The sequence below is a fragment of the Haliotis cracherodii genome, unplaced genomic scaffold (genome assembly GCF_022045235.1).
Source record: "Haliotis cracherodii isolate W230 unplaced genomic scaffold, xgHalCrac1.p SCAF_9, whole genome shotgun sequence".
Classification (NCBI taxonomy): Eukaryota; Metazoa; Mollusca; class Gastropoda; order Lepetellida; family Haliotidae; genus Haliotis; species Haliotis cracherodii.
This window is the reverse complement of record NW_027266343.1, coordinates 50,527,664-50,544,792: the sequence shown is the minus strand read 5'-3', so window position 1 is coordinate 50,544,792 and position 17,129 is coordinate 50,527,664. Positions and strand designations below refer to the sequence as shown.

The 17,129-nt window shown below is 41.1% G+C and overlaps 1 protein-coding gene across 6 annotated transcripts; it reads left to right on the top strand.

Moving 5' to 3' along the window:
* Positions 1 to 976: 976 nt before the first annotated feature.
* On the top strand, positions 977 to 16,212 carry LOC139452801 (arsenite methyltransferase-like). Of its 6 annotated transcripts, none has more exons than XM_071234418.1 (10): positions 977 to 1,050; positions 2,344 to 2,511; positions 6,931 to 7,081; positions 8,109 to 8,245; positions 8,886 to 8,955; positions 9,572 to 9,653; positions 10,048 to 10,179; positions 11,510 to 11,649; positions 13,087 to 13,212; positions 14,619 to 16,212. In XM_071234418.1, the coding sequence occupies exons 2-10, from the start codon at positions 2,351 to 2,353 to the stop codon at positions 14,712 to 14,714; spliced, it is 1,095 nt and encodes a 364-aa protein (XP_071090519.1). In that variant the 5' UTR covers positions 977 to 1,050; positions 2,344 to 2,350; the 3' UTR covers positions 14,715 to 16,212. The 6 variants fall into 6 exon arrangements, with proteins under 6 accessions (XP_071090519.1, XP_071090522.1, XP_071090521.1 ...); XM_071234420.1 differs by lacking the exons at positions 977 to 1,050; positions 2,344 to 2,511 and adding exons at positions 2,599 to 2,616; positions 3,459 to 3,467; XM_071234421.1 differs by lacking the exons at positions 977 to 1,050; positions 2,344 to 2,511 and adding an exon at positions 2,537 to 2,568.
* Positions 16,213 to 17,129: the final 917 nt, after the last annotated feature.

Here is a 17,129-nt window from a genome sequence, read left to right as displayed (position 1 = left end):
ACTGGATCGTCTGGTCCAGACTCGATTATTTACAGACCGCCGTCACACAGTTGGAATATTGCTGAGTGTGGCGTTAACAACAAACAAACAAAGAATAGTGAGATAATAATATCGTCTCTCTATCACATCCAGGACGCAGTCATACCACGGATTTGTGTATAGGTATGAAATATCGTGTGTTCTTAAAAATGCAAAGCCATATACGCTAATGCATCACTTATTATTCATACATTGCGTATTAAAGGAAACCATCAAGCCATACGCAAAGGCTGGAAGCCCTTAAGTAACACGTGACCTAAAACCCGTCACAGTGGAATGCGCTTTCTACACGTACATGATACCAGTGACTTATATGTGAGGACAGAGTGCATGAACTATTTCTACAACTGATGGTCTAAAATACATCGCGATTGATTTATTGATTGATTGATTTAATTTTATTTTTCTTTATTTTTTTATTTATTCTACAAATGATCTAAAAAATATTTTTTATTTATATATTGCTTTTATAAATTGACTGAAAAATCTGTCTTTTTAGTTGACAGATTGACTAAGAAAATTGAGTTCAAAAAGGCCCCAAAACATGTAAAAGTAGTCTAATTATGCTAGGTTTAGGGGCCAAAAATATAACATTCGTTATCATAACGCAATCAATAAATGGACATATTTTTCAGTCAATTTGTATAACAACTAAAATATCTAGGCGTTTTGTAAATGTGCCATGCAAAACTGTCAGTCATATTACACATTGACTGTAACACATACAATTTAAAGGGTAATATAGGTGACAAGGGTGACGCTCGCCTGCCTGTAGGGATAAACAGATGAACAGCGGCCACCTGTTCAAGGATCGCCGATACACCGATAATGTTAGCAAACTCTATATCAGCGCTTGCTACTTTCGGAGTTATCATGGTCACATGTAAGGGGAACTAACTAATGCTGCGGGGAGCTTGTAGGCGGTTGTGACACACGAGTGAGCTATTCTGCATTGTCACTCGTCCGACAGGAGATAGACAGACAGGGCCTATCGCTACTCACACTTGACATGTAAGTATTAGCCTAGCTACAACGGTACAAATGAACGGTACATCGCCCTCGCTCACTCGAAGTGTATTTTAGTCCTGTTTTGAAACAGTGAGAGTATGTAAACGCCAGTAAAATCACAAACATAGCATCAGTGGTAGAATATTAGCCCGAGATTATTCTGGCACGTGTTGGGGTGTTGGTTCTTTAGTTGTTGTTTTGTTTGTTTACGCCGCACTCAGCAACATTCCATGTATATGACGGCGGTCTGTAAATAAACGAGTCTGGACCAGACAATGCAGTAATTGTCATGAGCATCGATGACATGCATCAACCAAGTCGAGCCTATCCACCCGATCCGGTTAATCGGATTACCGTGAGTGGGTCACTCGGGGTGTGGGTGGAGGCGGGGGGGGATACTTAGAGGGAGATAACTCTGTGTGACAGAGAAAGTATGACCACTAATATTTGTCTGAGCAGGTTCTATAACATCATAGACAGAGTTTAGAAAAAGAAGATTTTAATCATGTATAGTATACTTACTAGTAAAACTAGAGATTTTTCACAAGACATGACAAATTTAGTGTGTGAAAATTGAGATATCAATAAACCCATATTAAACCAGTAAATAACAAGAAAAAAATAGTTTGGCCTGAGGGTTTACGAAAAGAAATAAATGTTCCGAAGAAAATGTGTTGTGACTTTTTTTAACTTGATAGATCCTCCTTTCACAGAAAAAAGGACTGAACAATATATGTCTGTAAAAAACCTCCCAGTCCCCCAGAACATTAGGAGTATGACAAGTAGCCCTTTATTCATAAACTATGGATTGCGATTATAACAACACACGCAATGATAAAGGTATCGATGCCTACATCACATGACATAAGTAAATATACTGTTTCAAAACACAGAACACTGTTGTAAGCTCAAGGCAACACTGAACTAATAACGATTTCCATCCAATTTTTACCAAATGTGAGACAAGTCATTTTATTTTTTATATACTTGTAAGATGTACATTAACTGCCATGGATTTTGTTTTAATGTTTGACACATCATATACAAGAAAAAGGTTGTAAGATTGAGTGACCCCGTTTTACTCTCATGGTATCTCAATACACAATCCCAGTTCTTTTTACATCAAAATATTGGATCACTTACTATATTTAACATCTTTTGGTCTCAACACTGTTGAGTGTTAGTCACCTCTTACGATAAGCATAGTCGCCTTTTACAGCAAGCCTGGGTTGCTGAAGACCTATTCTATCCCGGATCTTCATGTATCGCACTGATTGTGAATCTCTCTCTCTCTAGTCTCATCATGGCTGACAACAGTGTCCGTGACTCTGTCAAGGAGTATTATGGGAAGACCCTGCAAAAAACCGATGACCTCAAGACAGGAGCCTGTATGACCCCAGCCAAGCTGATGACAAAACCCATGAGAGATGCCCTCAGTGCAGTGCATGATGAAGTGGCCATGAAGTAAGTCTAGGTGTGTTAGGAGGCCCTCAGTGCAGTGCATGATGAAGTGGCCATGAAGTAAGTCTTGGTGTGTAACGAGGCCCTCAGTGCAGTGCATGATGAAGTAAGTCTTGGTGTGTTATGAGGGACCCAGGGCAGTGCATGATGAAGTGGCCATGAAGTAAGTCTAGGTGTGTTACGAGGCCCCCAGTGCAGTGCATGATGAAGTGGCCATGAAGTAAGTCTTGGAGTGTTACGAGGCCCCCAGTGCAGTGCATGATGAAGTGGCCATGAAGTAAGTCTTGGAGTGTTACGAGGCCCCCAGTGCAGTGCATGATGAAGTGGCCATGAAGTAAGTCTTGGTGTGTTACGAGGCCCCCAGTGCAGTGCATGATGAAGTGGCCATGAAGTAAGTCTTGGTGTGTTACGAGGCCCCCAGTGCAGTGCATGATGAAGTGGCCATGAAGTAAGTCTTGGTGTGTTAAGAGGCCCCCAGTGCAGTGCATGATGAAGTGGCCATGAAGTAAGTCTAGGTGTGTTACGAGGCCCTCAGTGAAGTGCATGATGAAGAGGCCATGAAGTAAGTCTAGGTGTGTTACGAGGCCCCCAGTGGAGTGCAATGAAGTGGCCATGAAGTAAGTCTAGGTTTGTTACGAGGCCCCCAGTGGAGTGCATGATGAAGTGGCCATGAAGTAAGTCTTGGTGTGTTACGAGGCCCCCAGTGCAGTGCATGATGAACTGGCCATGAAGTAAGTCTTGGTGTGTTACGAGGCCCCCAGTGCAGTGCATGATGAAGAGGCCATGAAGTAAGTCTTGGTGTGTTAAGAGGCCCCCAGTGGGGTGCATGATGAAGAGGCCATGAAGTAAGTCTAGGTGTGTTATGAGGCCCCCAGTGCAGTGCATGATGAAGAGGCCATGAAGTAAGTCTAGGTGTGTTACGAGGCCCCCAGTGGAGTGCATGATGAAGTGGCCATGAAGTAAGTCTAGGTGTGTTACGAGGCTTTCAGTGCAGTGCATGGTGAATTGGTGTGTTACGAGTCCCCAAGTGCAGTGCATGATGAAGTGGCCATGAAGTAAGTCTAGGTGTGTTACGAGGCCCCCAGTGGAGTGCATGATGAAGTGGCCATGAAGTAAGTCTTGGTGTGTTACGAGGCCCCAAGTGCAGTGCATGATGAAGTGGCCATGAAGTAAGTCTAGGTGTGTTACGAGGCCCCCAGTGGAGTGCATGATGAAGTGGCCATGAAGTAAGTCTAGGTGTGTTATGAGGCCCACAGTGCAGTGCATGAAATGGCCATGAAATAAGTCTAGGTGTGTTACGAGAAGGGTGTGAGGTACTACCGTCATATAGGTAAATTGAGGTTCATTCTTTCCCTGATATGTATCACAATATAATGTTTTCATGCTCGATATATCGGGTGTTTCAAATTGGGATTTTCAACATGTGTTTAACATGCTTATTTATTGAATGTGTAAACATCATGTGGTACCACCATCTTGTTTTGTTCCATTCATATACCTTAATGTATCAGATTGCTTCTGAATAAAAAATTTAGAATTATACAATATATTGTGATACATATCGCAATACGACCTTGTGCATTGCAAAATATCGTGATACACATTAAACCTCCAATACCCATCCCTAGTTACAAGGCGACAATGAAGTAAATCTTGATGTGTTATGAGGCGACAATGAAGTAATTTTGGTGTTCTAGGAGGCAACAATGTGATTGTGTAATCCAATATCTGTGTAATCCGACATCTGTCTAATCCAAGATACTGTGAATCTGGAAATTAATGTGTCTCCAAATGAATATGACTTCTGCCCCCCCCCCCCCCCCAAAATGTGACTCAATATCAATGCGACCCCCCCCCTGCTTATTTACACTGAGTAGAGCAGTTCCGTAAAAAGAATAAACACTGTTTTCCTAGAAACATCACACAGTTGATATGTTTACTCTATTGACTGGCATTAAGGAAGTTCAAAGGCAAGAAAATAATTGAACCAATAACAGTTCACTGAATGTTAGACAGAGAAGATGTCTATTCTTTGAATGACATTGTTATATATTTGATACAACTGCTGCTCAAAAAACCATGTTTGTGTATTTATATTCAAGTTGGTATTTCCGCTTTCAAACGTGTGCAGTGAGGCTGTCTTACCATTGATAGTCATTTTGGAGACATAAATGCAATGTTAATTAATGCGAGCAAAGACCACTCACATTTTTCCCATTTTATTCATGCTCGCGTTAATTTCAAGATTTACTGTATCTGTCAATCCGACATATCTAATCCAATATCTATCTAATCTGATATCTATCTAATCTGACATCCGTCTAATCTGACATCCGTCTAATCTGACATCTGTCTAATCTGACATCCCCCTAATGCAACATCTGTCTAATCTGACATCCGTCTAATCTGACATCCGTCAAATCTGACATCCGTCTAATCTGACATCTGTCTAATCTGACATCCGTCTAATCTGACATCTGTCTAATCTGTCATCCCCCTAATGCAACATCTGTCTAATCTGACATCCGTCTAATCTGACATCTGTCTAATCTGTCATCCCCCTAATGCAACATCTGTCTAATCTGACATCCGTCTAATCTGACATCCGTCAAATCTGACATCCGTCTAATCTGACATCTGTCTAATCTGACATCTGTCTAATCTGACATCCGTCTAATCTGACCACTGCCTAATCTGACATCTGTCTAATCTGACATCTGTCTAATCTGACCATTGTCTAATCTGACCACTGTCTAATCTGACATCTGTCTAATCTCACATCTGTCTAATTTCACATCTGGCTAATCTGACCACTGTCTATCTGACATCTGTATAATCTGACATCCGTCTATTCTGACATCTGTCTAATCTGACATCTGTCTAATCTGACATCTGTCTAATCTGACCACTGTCTAATCTGACATCTGTCTAATCTGACATCCGTCTTAACTGACATCCGTCTAATCTGACATGTCTAATCTGACCACTGTCTAATCTGACATCCGTCTAATCTGACATCTGTCTAATCTGACATCTGTCTCATCTGACATCTGTCTCATCAGACACTTGTTCCCGGTCCCGAGCAATGGATGTTGTTAGTATTAACTTTTCATCGCTAACCACTGGTTTTGTTCTAACCAGTTTAAATGGCTTGGTTTTCATCATATTTAGGTTTCTTTGGGGTGGTGGGGTAGCCTAGCCTTCGCCCATTTCCGGTGTCCCCCATCGTAATATTGCTGTAATATGCAAAGCCATACTCACTCACTCACTCACTCACTCACTTTAGGTTTCTAATGCATTTAAGTATTAAAACGGGTAATGAAAAATATGTAAATATATATGTGAAGGGTTGTGTGTCTTCTGTACACTGTAGTATGAACCGCTGTTGTATGAACAACTGTAGTAAGACACACTGTAGTATGAACCTCTGTAGTAAGAACTACTGTTGTTTGAACCTCTGTAGTATGAACCCCCTGTAATATGAACCTCTGTAATATGAACTACTGTGGTATGATCCCCCTGTAATATGAACCTCTGTAGTATTAACAAGTGCAGTAAGAACCCCTGTAGTATGAACAACTGTAGTATGACCTCTGTAGTATGAACCCCTGTAGTATGAACCACTGTAGTATGAACCCCTTTAGTATGACCTCTGTAGTAACAACTGTAGTATGACCTCTGTAGTGTGAACCCCTGTAGAATGACCTCTGTAGTATGACCTCTGTAGTGTGAACCACTGTAGTATGACCTCTGTAGTATGACCTCTGTAGTATGAACCCCTGTAGTATGACCTTTGTAGTATGAATCCCTGTAGTATGACCTCTGTAGTGTGAACCCCTGTAGTATGACCTCTGTAGTGTGAACTCCTGTAGTATGACCTCTGTAGTATGAACCCCTGTAGTATGACCTCTGTTGTATGAACCCCTGTAGTATGAACCCCTGTAGTATAAACCCCTGTGATATGAACTACTGTAGTATGAACCTCTGTAGTATGAACCCCTGTAATATGAACTACTGTAGTATGAACCCCTGTAATATGAACTCCTGTTGTATGACCTCTGTAGTATGAACCCCTGTAGTATGACCTCTGTAGTGTTAACCCCTGTAGTATGACCTCTGTGGTATGAACCACTGTAATATGAACTACTGTAGTATGAACAACTGTTATATGAACTACTGTAACATAAACTACTGTAGTATGAACTACTGTAGTATGAACCTCTGTAGTATGACCTCTGTAGTATGAAGCCCTGTAGTATGACCTCTGTAGTATGAACCCCTGTAGTATGACCTCTGTAATATGAACTACTGTAGTATGAACCCCTGTAGTATGACCTCTGTAGTATGAACCTCTGTAGTATGAACCCCCGTAATATGAACTACTGTAGTATGAACCTCTGTATTCCACCCATCTGTACACAGGTACTATGGCTGTGGACTGGTCATACCAGAAAAGGTGGAAGCAACACGCATCCTTGACCTTGGTAGTGGAAGTGGGCGTGACTGCTATGCGCTCAGTAAGCTGGTGGGTGAGGAGGGGTCAGTTGTGGGCCTTGACATGACCGATGAACAGGTGAGACCTCCACAGGAAATTACCCAGTACATGTACATAAACTCTATAACGAAGGCGGTACATCTCGCTTGTAGTTAATCAGACATGTATAACGGTATTGTGAACTTAAGTGACTTGTCACAAACTTAAGGCAGCACACTAACAGATATAGATCAGATGTCACCTGCATTTTAAGCAGAATTTTTTTTTAAATGTCTTCTTATTGGTGTAAAAATACCCAGCAGGCTGCACTCAAGGGAGTACAAATATTTTATATCAAAAGCAGACTTTCAATACCCATTGTGAATATATTATGGGTATACATCAATGGCTAAAAAAACCCAGGAAAACTGCTGCTATGCCAGACTCGTCAGTTGTTGAGAACATGAAAGATCAATTAGAGTGATCAACAACTTGATATTGAAAATTATTACAACAAGTGTTGCCCAAACTGTGCAGAGATCCCCAACACATTGTATCATTAAAATCAGATGTGAGTGTTTGCTACTGCCACACCAAAGATCTACTGTTTTGTGTGGCAGTAGTGACCACTTAGATCTGTTTTTAAGAGTTTCCAAAAATAGGTGTCACCTTAAAAATGTTTCTTTATAAATATAGTGTAAAAGAATGAGGGTAGAGATGTTGAATTGGTTCACACAAATAAAAACAAGAATTAAGTGTATAGAGGTCAAAAGGTACACCTTATGTGGCGATATGACAAAGCTGTCTTCGTTAGTTAACTGTTTAATCACTGCAATTGTAGAGCTCTGTGTACAAGGGTTTGGCTAGTGCCATGTCCTTGCACCCCTCAGCATGCTCGTGGGAGTTATCTCCCCTATCCTGTCTTTGGCTGAGGCCCATTTAAGGATGGGGCCCATTTAGGGTTTAGCACACCTTACATCACAGAAATATCATTGTACCTAGTGCAACCCTGATCGTGACTGTTCATGAAGTTTCTTATATGATTTATAAAGTACAATATGCATGCTAAAGGTGTTATAATGCACATAATAACATATTGTGTCATCTTTTGTCTCCTTTCTCTCAGCTGGAAGTGGCGAGGAAGTACGTTGACTACCATACTCAGAAATTCGGCTACTCCAAACCCAATGTGGAATTTGTCAAGGGTTACATTGAGAAAATCACTGAGGCTGGGATCAAGGAAAACAGTATAGATATCATCATGTATGTATAATTGCCTTGACACGAGTAGTGAAGACATCATGTATGTATAGAGCCTTGACACAAATAGTGTAGACACCATGTATGTATAGAGCCTTGACACAAATAGTGAAGACATCATGTATGTATAGAGCCTTGACACAAATAGTGAAGACATCATGTATGTATAGAGCCTTGACACAAATAGTGAAGACATCATGTATGTATAGAGCCTTGACACAAATAGTGAAGACATCGTGTATGTATAGAGCCTTGACACAAGTAGTGAAGACATCGTGTATGTATAGAGCCATGACACAAATAGTGAAGACATCATGTATTTATAGAGCCTTGACGCAAATAGTGTAGACATCATGTATGTATAGAGCCTTGACGCAAATAGTGTAGACATCATTTGGGGCTGTACTTGAACATCTGCTAATTAGAAGAAACCAGAAACAACATAGAAGTAGAACTGGTATTAATAAATGTCTACTCATTGGTTTACAAAACCCAATAGACAAAACACAAGAGAGTAAACATTTGTTGAATACCACTAAAAAACTATCACTATACAGTTTTAATGATAATGTGAGTAAATACTCTTGGGCTACATAAACTATGTGGCTCCCTGACTAATCCTGTACCCACTCTCTCCTCCCAGCTCCAACTGTGTGGTGAACCTGTCCCCTGACAAGAAGAGTGTACTGAGGGAGGCGTACAAGGTTCTCAAGGTAGGTGTGTTGACCGGCAAGGTGGGGATGTTAACTGGCAGGGTGGGGATGTTGACCGGCAGGGTGGGGATGTTGACCGGCAGGGTGGGGATGTTGACCGTCAGGGTGGGGATGTTGACCGGCAGGGTGGGGATGTTGACCAGCAGGTTTGGGATGTTGACCGGCAGGGTTGGGATGTTGACCGGCAGGGTGGAGATGTTGACTGACAGGGTGGGGATGTTGACCGGCAAGGTAGGGATGTTCACCGGCAGGGTGGGGATGTTGACCAGCAAGGTAGGGATGTTCACCAGCAGGGTGGGGATGTTGACCGGCAAGGTAGGGATGTTCACCGGCAGGGTGGGGATGTTGACCAACAGGGTGGGGATGTTGACCAGCAGGGTGGGGATGTTGACCGGCAGGGTGGGAATGTTGACCAGCAAGGTAGGGATGTTCACCAGCAGGGTGCGGATTTTGACCAACAGGGTGGGGATGTTGATATGTTGACCAGCAGGTGTACTGCTGTACTTTGAAGATGGTCAAAGTTATGGTGTTATGGTGTAAATATTAGTTAATAAACTGATTTGTGTGCAATGCAATACTTTTTTCTAATTGACTCTAATTGATGTTTGATTGGCAGGAGGGTGGAGAGCTGTACTTCAGTGACGTCTACTGTGACCGGGACTTGCCAGATTCAGCCAGGAAACATGAAATCCTCTGGGGTAGGTCGTCAGGCACCAGGTGCCCTAGGGTAGGCAAACACCAGGTCTTCTGGAGTTGGTAGTCAAGACACCAGGTGCTTTGGGATATGTAGAATCAGGTGTTCTGGGGTATGTAGAGCCAAACACTAGGTGTTGTAATGTAAATCAAGCCAGACACTAGGTGTTGTAGGGTAAATAAAGCCAAACACAATGTGTTCTAGGCTAAACAGAGCCAAACACCAGCTGTGCTAGGGTAAATAGAGCCATACATTGAGTGTTCTAGAGTAAATATAGCCAGTCACCAGGTTCTAGATTATGTTCTTTTGTAGGTAGTCAAATGGCATGCACATGCCCTGGGTATATAGTCCTGAATGGTCAACCATGTGCCCTGAATGCTCCTGATATCTTATTACAGGCGAGTGCATCAGTGGTGCCCTCTGGTGGGAGGACTTGTACACGCTGGCCAAGGAGGTGGGGTTCAGCGAGCCCAGGCTTGTGACAGCAACACCAGTTCCCGTGACCAGAGACGATTTCAGACAGGTGCTTGGTGAGCAGAACGCATTCAGTCATTTGAGAAGCATAGTTTGTCCGCAAATATTTGAACATGGATAATGATGTGGTTAAAGATATGACTGTTATATACACTAAAAAGGAATGGTTAACGGTGAACTTGGTTGACAGCAACCTATGTTCATTTTGCAATTGAGACAATGAAAACATTGCTCACGTATATTTAGAATGTTCCTATGTTAAAGATTTCTGGGATGAATTTAATGCTTTCATAAATGTTATTTTCGGTCATGTTTTTATTACAAAAGAAGATATCTACTTTGGAGGTACAAACAACTTCTACTGTATCACTTACTTATATTAGCAAACAGACACATTTACGTAACATGTTAAAGGAATAAAACCATGTGTTAAGTCATATAGAAATATACCGATAACATTTACCATGTTGAGTTGCTCCTTGCAAATAGAAACGGAACAATAATTTCTTATTGTAGGCTGACTGACTTACTTAATCGATATCTCTTACAATTATTCCAACGTACATCCGAAGATATACTTACTGTCATGTCACATCCTGTATGTTTTTCTCATAATATTTACCATGTAATTTGATGCCTCTTATGATACGATGACTATGAACATAATGTAGGGCTGGGACAGGTAACTTGGTACTCGGGTCGGGTGGGTCCTTAGTAAGACCAGGGTACCCACATGACTACCCAGACCCGTGGTTAGTCACGTGATATGCTGTTTGATGACATTAACAACATAACTCAATGGTTAAACTACAAGTCTAGCTAATGTTCACATTTCATTCCCACTATGCAAGCATTCGTTCTGACTTTTATATGTTCGAGTAAGGATAAAGCGTCTATCAACTGTAGTGTATGCATGATCAGATCATTTTATACACTTATCTAAATAGTTTTTGCCAGGGCTGCGGTAAAATAATTCCCAGTCAGACATTTTGTACCCAACTCTTGAGACCTACAGTGGGTACCTGGGTAGGGTCGGGTAATAGGGTGTTGGGTACCCGGGTAGTAAATTTGGACTCGTCACAATGACATGTACCCTCTGAACTAGATTTATTTGTTTTTAAATTATTTTTCATGTGTTGAATTAAACTGTTACCAACATGTTGCTCGTGGCGTGGCATGATTACTGTTGGGCTCACGACCTTTGTAGGAATTTATCAGTGAAATAAAAGTTCTTTAACATGCATAATATTATGTGTTTTCATCACTTTTCTCAAAACAGACTCCACATGACATTGGCCCTTATCGCTCTAAGCTCTTCAGTTGTATGTTAATACTGGTGGTGGCTGTGTATTGTGTGTTACACACTAACTAACGTGTCTGTGTCAGGGGATGCCCGGTTTGTGTCGGTGACGTACCGACTGTTCAAGTTACCATCCACCCTGCAGCCTAAGAGGCAGGTCATCTACAATGGGGAGATCCCGGGCTACGAGGGGGAATTTAAGTTTGACTACCAGCTCACATTCAAGGTAAGTTTGCCTCACAGTGATGAACACCTGTGAAGATCCGGGGTAGAATAGGCCTTCAGCAACCAATACTTGCCGTACAAGGCGACTATGCTTGTTATTAGACGCGACTAACGGGATCGGGTGATCAGACACACTGACTTGGTTGATGCATGTCATCGTATCTCAGGTGTGTGGATCAATGTTCATGATGTCAATCACAGGATTCTCTGGTCCAGACTCAATTATTTATAGACCGTCGTCATATAGCTAGGATATTGCTGAGTGCGGTGTTAAACAACAAACAATCAAACAAACTCTTTGATGAATATTCAGCCACACTAGTCTAAAACAGAAAGGACAGAACCACTGGAGCTCACCTGGGTTCAGAAATATCGAATTTAAGGGGGGAGGATTTGCTACTTATGCTGAAGGGGTCGTTGTCGGCACACGTACCACAGAAATGTACCCTGAGGAAAAGAGGTTGACATGAAGGCTGGTTTCTACTCACTGAAATGAGCTGCTGGGGTAGCCATTTTTAATTTTTTCTCTATTGGCAAGGTGAGCTAATGGCCATGTGTTGTCAAAATTGATAACGTTATTATACAGTATAACATTGTCGGCATCGATTTAACACTGTCACAATATAGAGCATTGCCATCATTATGGAACATTGTCACATTGTCAGCATTGTTAAATGATGAGTTGACCCATGAAGATCCGGGGTAGAATAGGTCTTCAGCAACCCATGCTTGCCGTAAAAGGCGACTATGCTTGCCATAAGACGTGACTAACAGGGCCGGGTGGTCAGACTCGCTGACTTGGTTGATGCATGTCATTGATCCCAATTATGTGGGTCGATGATCATGATGTCAATCACTGGATTGTCTGGTCCAGACTCGATTATTTACAGACCTCCTTAATATAGCTGGTATATTTCTGAGTGAGGCGTTAAACAAGAAACCAACCTACCAAACCAAATGTTGGATTGTTGGCATTGTCAAAGAACAATGTTAGCATTGTCACAACATTGTCAGGGGGCACAGGTGGCCCGTCGTCTAAGGTGCCTCGATTCGCTGTGCAGAGTTGCGCCCTTGGGCACGCCAGAAACCTATGATTGTGGGTTGGAATCCCGGTTCGCCCCGATTATGTTTCTAGGTTTGTCAGCACCATACCCGTGCTCGTGGGTTTCACCGAAGTGGTAAACGTCTGAGACCTGCGTCACTTCAGGCTTTCCTCCCACATTAAGCTGACACGCCGTGATATAACTCGAATACTGTTAAAAGCGGCGTTAAACCCAACTCAATCACTCACTCACTCAAAACATTGTCACCATTGTCAGCAGATTTGTTATAACAGAAAATGAATTTGATGCCACATAAATTTCCATGAATATTAAAACACCTAGTTAGGACAGTGTGTAAGTAGGGCAACTGCTCAATGTCATGTTGTCGGCTACAGAATGGTGATGCAGTCAGTGTAGGAGAGGAGATGTCCACCATCTTGTCTGCATCGCGGTTCAAGGACGAGTTTGACTTCCAGCCAGTCTCTGCCCCTGGAAATTGTTGTGTCCCGGCCATGAAAGTGGTAAGTACCATTCTGAGCTCCCGACACCAATAAGTGTCCATGAAACTTCCAGACCATCTGTAGGTAATCTTATAAACATGTGCCCGGAAATTTACATGACTTGTGTATTACAGATATCTGTCAGAAAAAACTGCAGTCTATAAGGGGTATATGATTGTGTAGTGACTAATATATCTAAGGTGTTAGTTTCATTTAAAGTACTAAGTTTGTTATCTACCACTTGATCCTTGACAACAGATTTAACTTATGTATGGTTAAAATTAGTGCCTTCATTTGTCAATTTTCTTATTACGTCAGATACACCATAATTAATCAGGTCAGAGAAGCTGATTTGTCAATCATCTGTACCAATAAGGGCAGGGATGGGTAACTCGGGTACTCGGGTCAGGTCGGGTTGGTTCTGAGTAGGAATAAAGTCTCACAGGACTACCCAGATCCCTGGTCACGTGATTTATTGTTAAGTGATGATACAAGTCAAACTACATGGTTACACAACAAGTTGCTAAAAGTGTTCGCACTTCGTTCTGACAATGCACACATTCCTTCTGGCTTTTATTTCTTTGAGTAAAGATATAGCTTCTGTCGACTTCAAAGTATGCATGATCAGATCGTTTTATGCATGTATCTGAGCAACTTTTGCCAGGACTCGGGTAAAACTAGAGTCAGGTAATCGGGGGTTGGGTCAGGTAATTAGGGGTGGGTACCCAGGTAGTAAATTTGGACTTGTCCCAGTCCTAGTACCAATAAAGGTACACTATGTTTAAAGGTCAATGCTGGCCTGAACAAGCCTTCGCAACATCAAGAACTATTCAGACCAAACTCAATTTGCAGACATAGTTGACGCAGATCAAATTCAAAGGGCAGGCAAATCAGTCACTATGCTCGAAGTAGTCACATGTGATGATTGTTGTCCAGTTGAGCACAAATCCTAAAGGATGGTTGCTGGGATACCGAAACAGCCCATATCTATAGCTTTGTTAGCTTTTTCATTCATGTTGAATTTTGAATCAGAATCAGAATCATATTTTGGTACAATAAACTACGGTTATAAAGAACTCAAAGGGACTACTAATTTTGGTTTGTAATAACCGTAGTTCATCATAAGCATATACAGCATATATACAACAAATGCCCAAGACTAAAAAATAAGTTTGTTATATCAGTCTGTTTGTTATAAGCATGTTCTTTATAAACGTATTTTACTGTATTTGATCCCAAATCTCAGGTTCATGATTTCAATTTCCAGCAGATTAATGAATCATTCTTGTTGTTCCTCGTTGTGACCGGCAACCTCACAGAAAGCGTGGTTCCAGTCCACCACAAATCCTGAACACTGGTGTTTCTGCTCTTGTTCCATGAAGATTGATTTGTTACCAGACATACATACAATATTTTTTTTTTAACAGAAAGTTGACCCATTCGAGTACATGGCCCAGTTGGATGCCAAGGGAGAGTTACCTGCGGCTGCTTGCTGTGCGTCAGCTGAAAAGAAGTGCTGCTAATCCGATCATCATAATCACAGAGCAATGTCACATATCGTGCAAGAATTGTCCAGATCTTAAGAGAAAAACAATTGATTCTCATCCAATGACATGAGTAAAATGAGGGCAAATGGCAATTTTAACTGTTGATCTTGAGCAGTGTGCTGTCTGATCAGAATTTCAAATTATACCCTACAGCAGAACAGGATTCTTTCTTGTAAGTTGATGGCAACAAAGAAGAGGACCTGAATTTGTGATGTATCTTGTTGGTGTCTGCTGCAACAGCATTTGGAAGTGGGGGCACGGTTGGCCCAGTCATCTAAGGCGGATTTGGGCACACCAGATATCTATGATTGTTGGTTCGAATCCCGGTTCATCCCCAATTGTTTCTAGGTTTGTCAGCACCATACCTGTGCTCATGGGTTTCACCAAAGTGGTAAACATCTGAGACCTGCATCACTTCAGGGTTTTCTCCCACATCAAGCCGACACATCATGATGTAACTGGAATACTGTTCAAAGTTGCATTAAAAGCCAACACACTCACTCTTTTGGATGTGGTGGGTAGCAACAGGATGATCAAGCTGTTCAGTTTTTATAACAGCATTGATGTTAAATCCACGGTTTCACAACTCTTTCATGACGTGTATGTTCCAACAATCAGGACGTTCTTTTACATCTCCCAACATTTACAGTGTACTTTAGTCACCCACAATGAGACAAATTGTTTTACATAATCCAAAGCTCGAATAAACAGGATTCTTGTCACTGAATGCCCTTACAGATGCTAGTAGCGACATTCTTCAATTGTATATCATTGTTGACAACGCTGTCTGTCTCTTTCTTGCCTTCAGTTCATTTACTTCTAATCACCGTAACTAGACTTTTTTAACACTTTAACACTCCATCTGCAAGTTCAAATTTTATTATGTGTATCTAACAGAAACTTATTGGCCATGTCATTAATTACATATGGCCTCAAGAAAATGGGCACCAGACCCTCGACAGTCTTTAAAAAGACACATAATGCTCAGGTGCTCATTTTCATCATAGATGTCTAGGTATTGAAATTAGTGCCTTGTGTGAAACAAACTAACATCCTCCATATGTAAATAAGTAACTGTTCACTGTTGGATTTACATATATCATAAATGTTTATGGAAACGACATACTGATGTTTGAACGACTTGCTGTAAACTTTGTATGACTGGCTACAAGGCGGAGCCGAGTCTTACATGGATTATTATGAGTTCTCAACTTCCTGTTTTGAGGTGTTCTGTAATTCATCTGAATCTTCAATAAATTAAGACAATTGACATGAGACTATAACAGACAAGTAATAAATTTCATTGTTTCATTTTTTTGGTTCAATGACTTTCCAATTATATCAGTATTCTACATGATATTGGAAGCACTGTTTGGAGACTGTGCTCATCAGAGATTATCAATCATGAATACCGTCATGTGACCCTATTTATGATTTGTGCGATTTATACAAATAAATTTGCTCAACAAATAAATATCTTCGGTTCTATATTCTGATTGGTCCAGGACATACATCAGTTACCGACATAAATTTCCATGGATACTGTTACACCTTGTTAGGATTCTGACATCAACTTAATCCCCCCTCCCCTACCCTCCCTTGTACCCTGGTGGTGTTGATCACAGCTGTGATATTGATGAGTGCAGCACTAAGTCCATAATAAATATATTGCTAGATTATCATCCGCCTTTTGCCAAAGTGGGGAGGAAGGCTTTTTTTCTATTAAAGTCATCAAGTTGAAGACAGGACATCTTGGTATGAACAACTGATGACTGAAATAACAAAGATAATAAATAAATATTGATTTCCACAGTAGCAGTCGGATGAATCTGTGTCAAACCTATTTTCGATTTCCCGGCCCCAACTTGTACTCGTTTACGAATTTATCCTCAATTGATGCTAACTTGTCAAGTTCCCCACAGCAAACTTGTTGAAGAGTCATAGACACTAAACATATCACTTGGGCAAATAAAATTAATTTGTCGGGGGTTTAGTCATGAGTCAGGAGGGGATGATAATGTGGCAATTAATTTATTATTTCTTAACAACAAAGGGCAAAAGTGAGCGTGGCTCACTAATACCACCGACCCACCTAGTGTGTCCGTAGTTTCAAATTAAATAATGGATAGGGTTAGGGTTTGAAAAATTCATAAAAAAATGGAAAATTAATTTTTAAAAATTAAAAAATTCTTTGGACTGCAACCCTCCATATGACACAGATAATATGTACTATGTTTAAGATGAATCCACTGAATAGTTTACGAGAAATCGTGCAGACAAAGTTTTCGGACAGACGGACGGAACCTTGGTATAACTATATACCCCCGACCTAAAAGGTCAGGTGTATAAAAAATTATCCCAATTTGTAATGTCATCACAGTGGCTATCAAA

What these genes read in the sequence shown, in the direction of transcription:
- LOC139452801 (XM_071234418.1), top strand. Translation starts at nt 2,351, where the DNA reads ATGGCTGACAACAGTGTCCGTGACTCTGTCAAGGAGTATTATGGGAAG. An exon ending in ACTACCAGCTCACATTCAAG is followed by an intron (nt 11,650 to 13,086) that starts GTAAGTTTGCCT and finishes TGTCGGCTACAG; the next exon opens with AATGGTGATGCAGTCAGTGT. An exon ending in GTGTCCCGGCCATGAAAGTG is followed by an intron (nt 13,213 to 14,618) that starts GTAAGTACCATT and finishes TTTTTTTAACAG; the next exon opens with AAAGTTGACCCATTCGAGTA.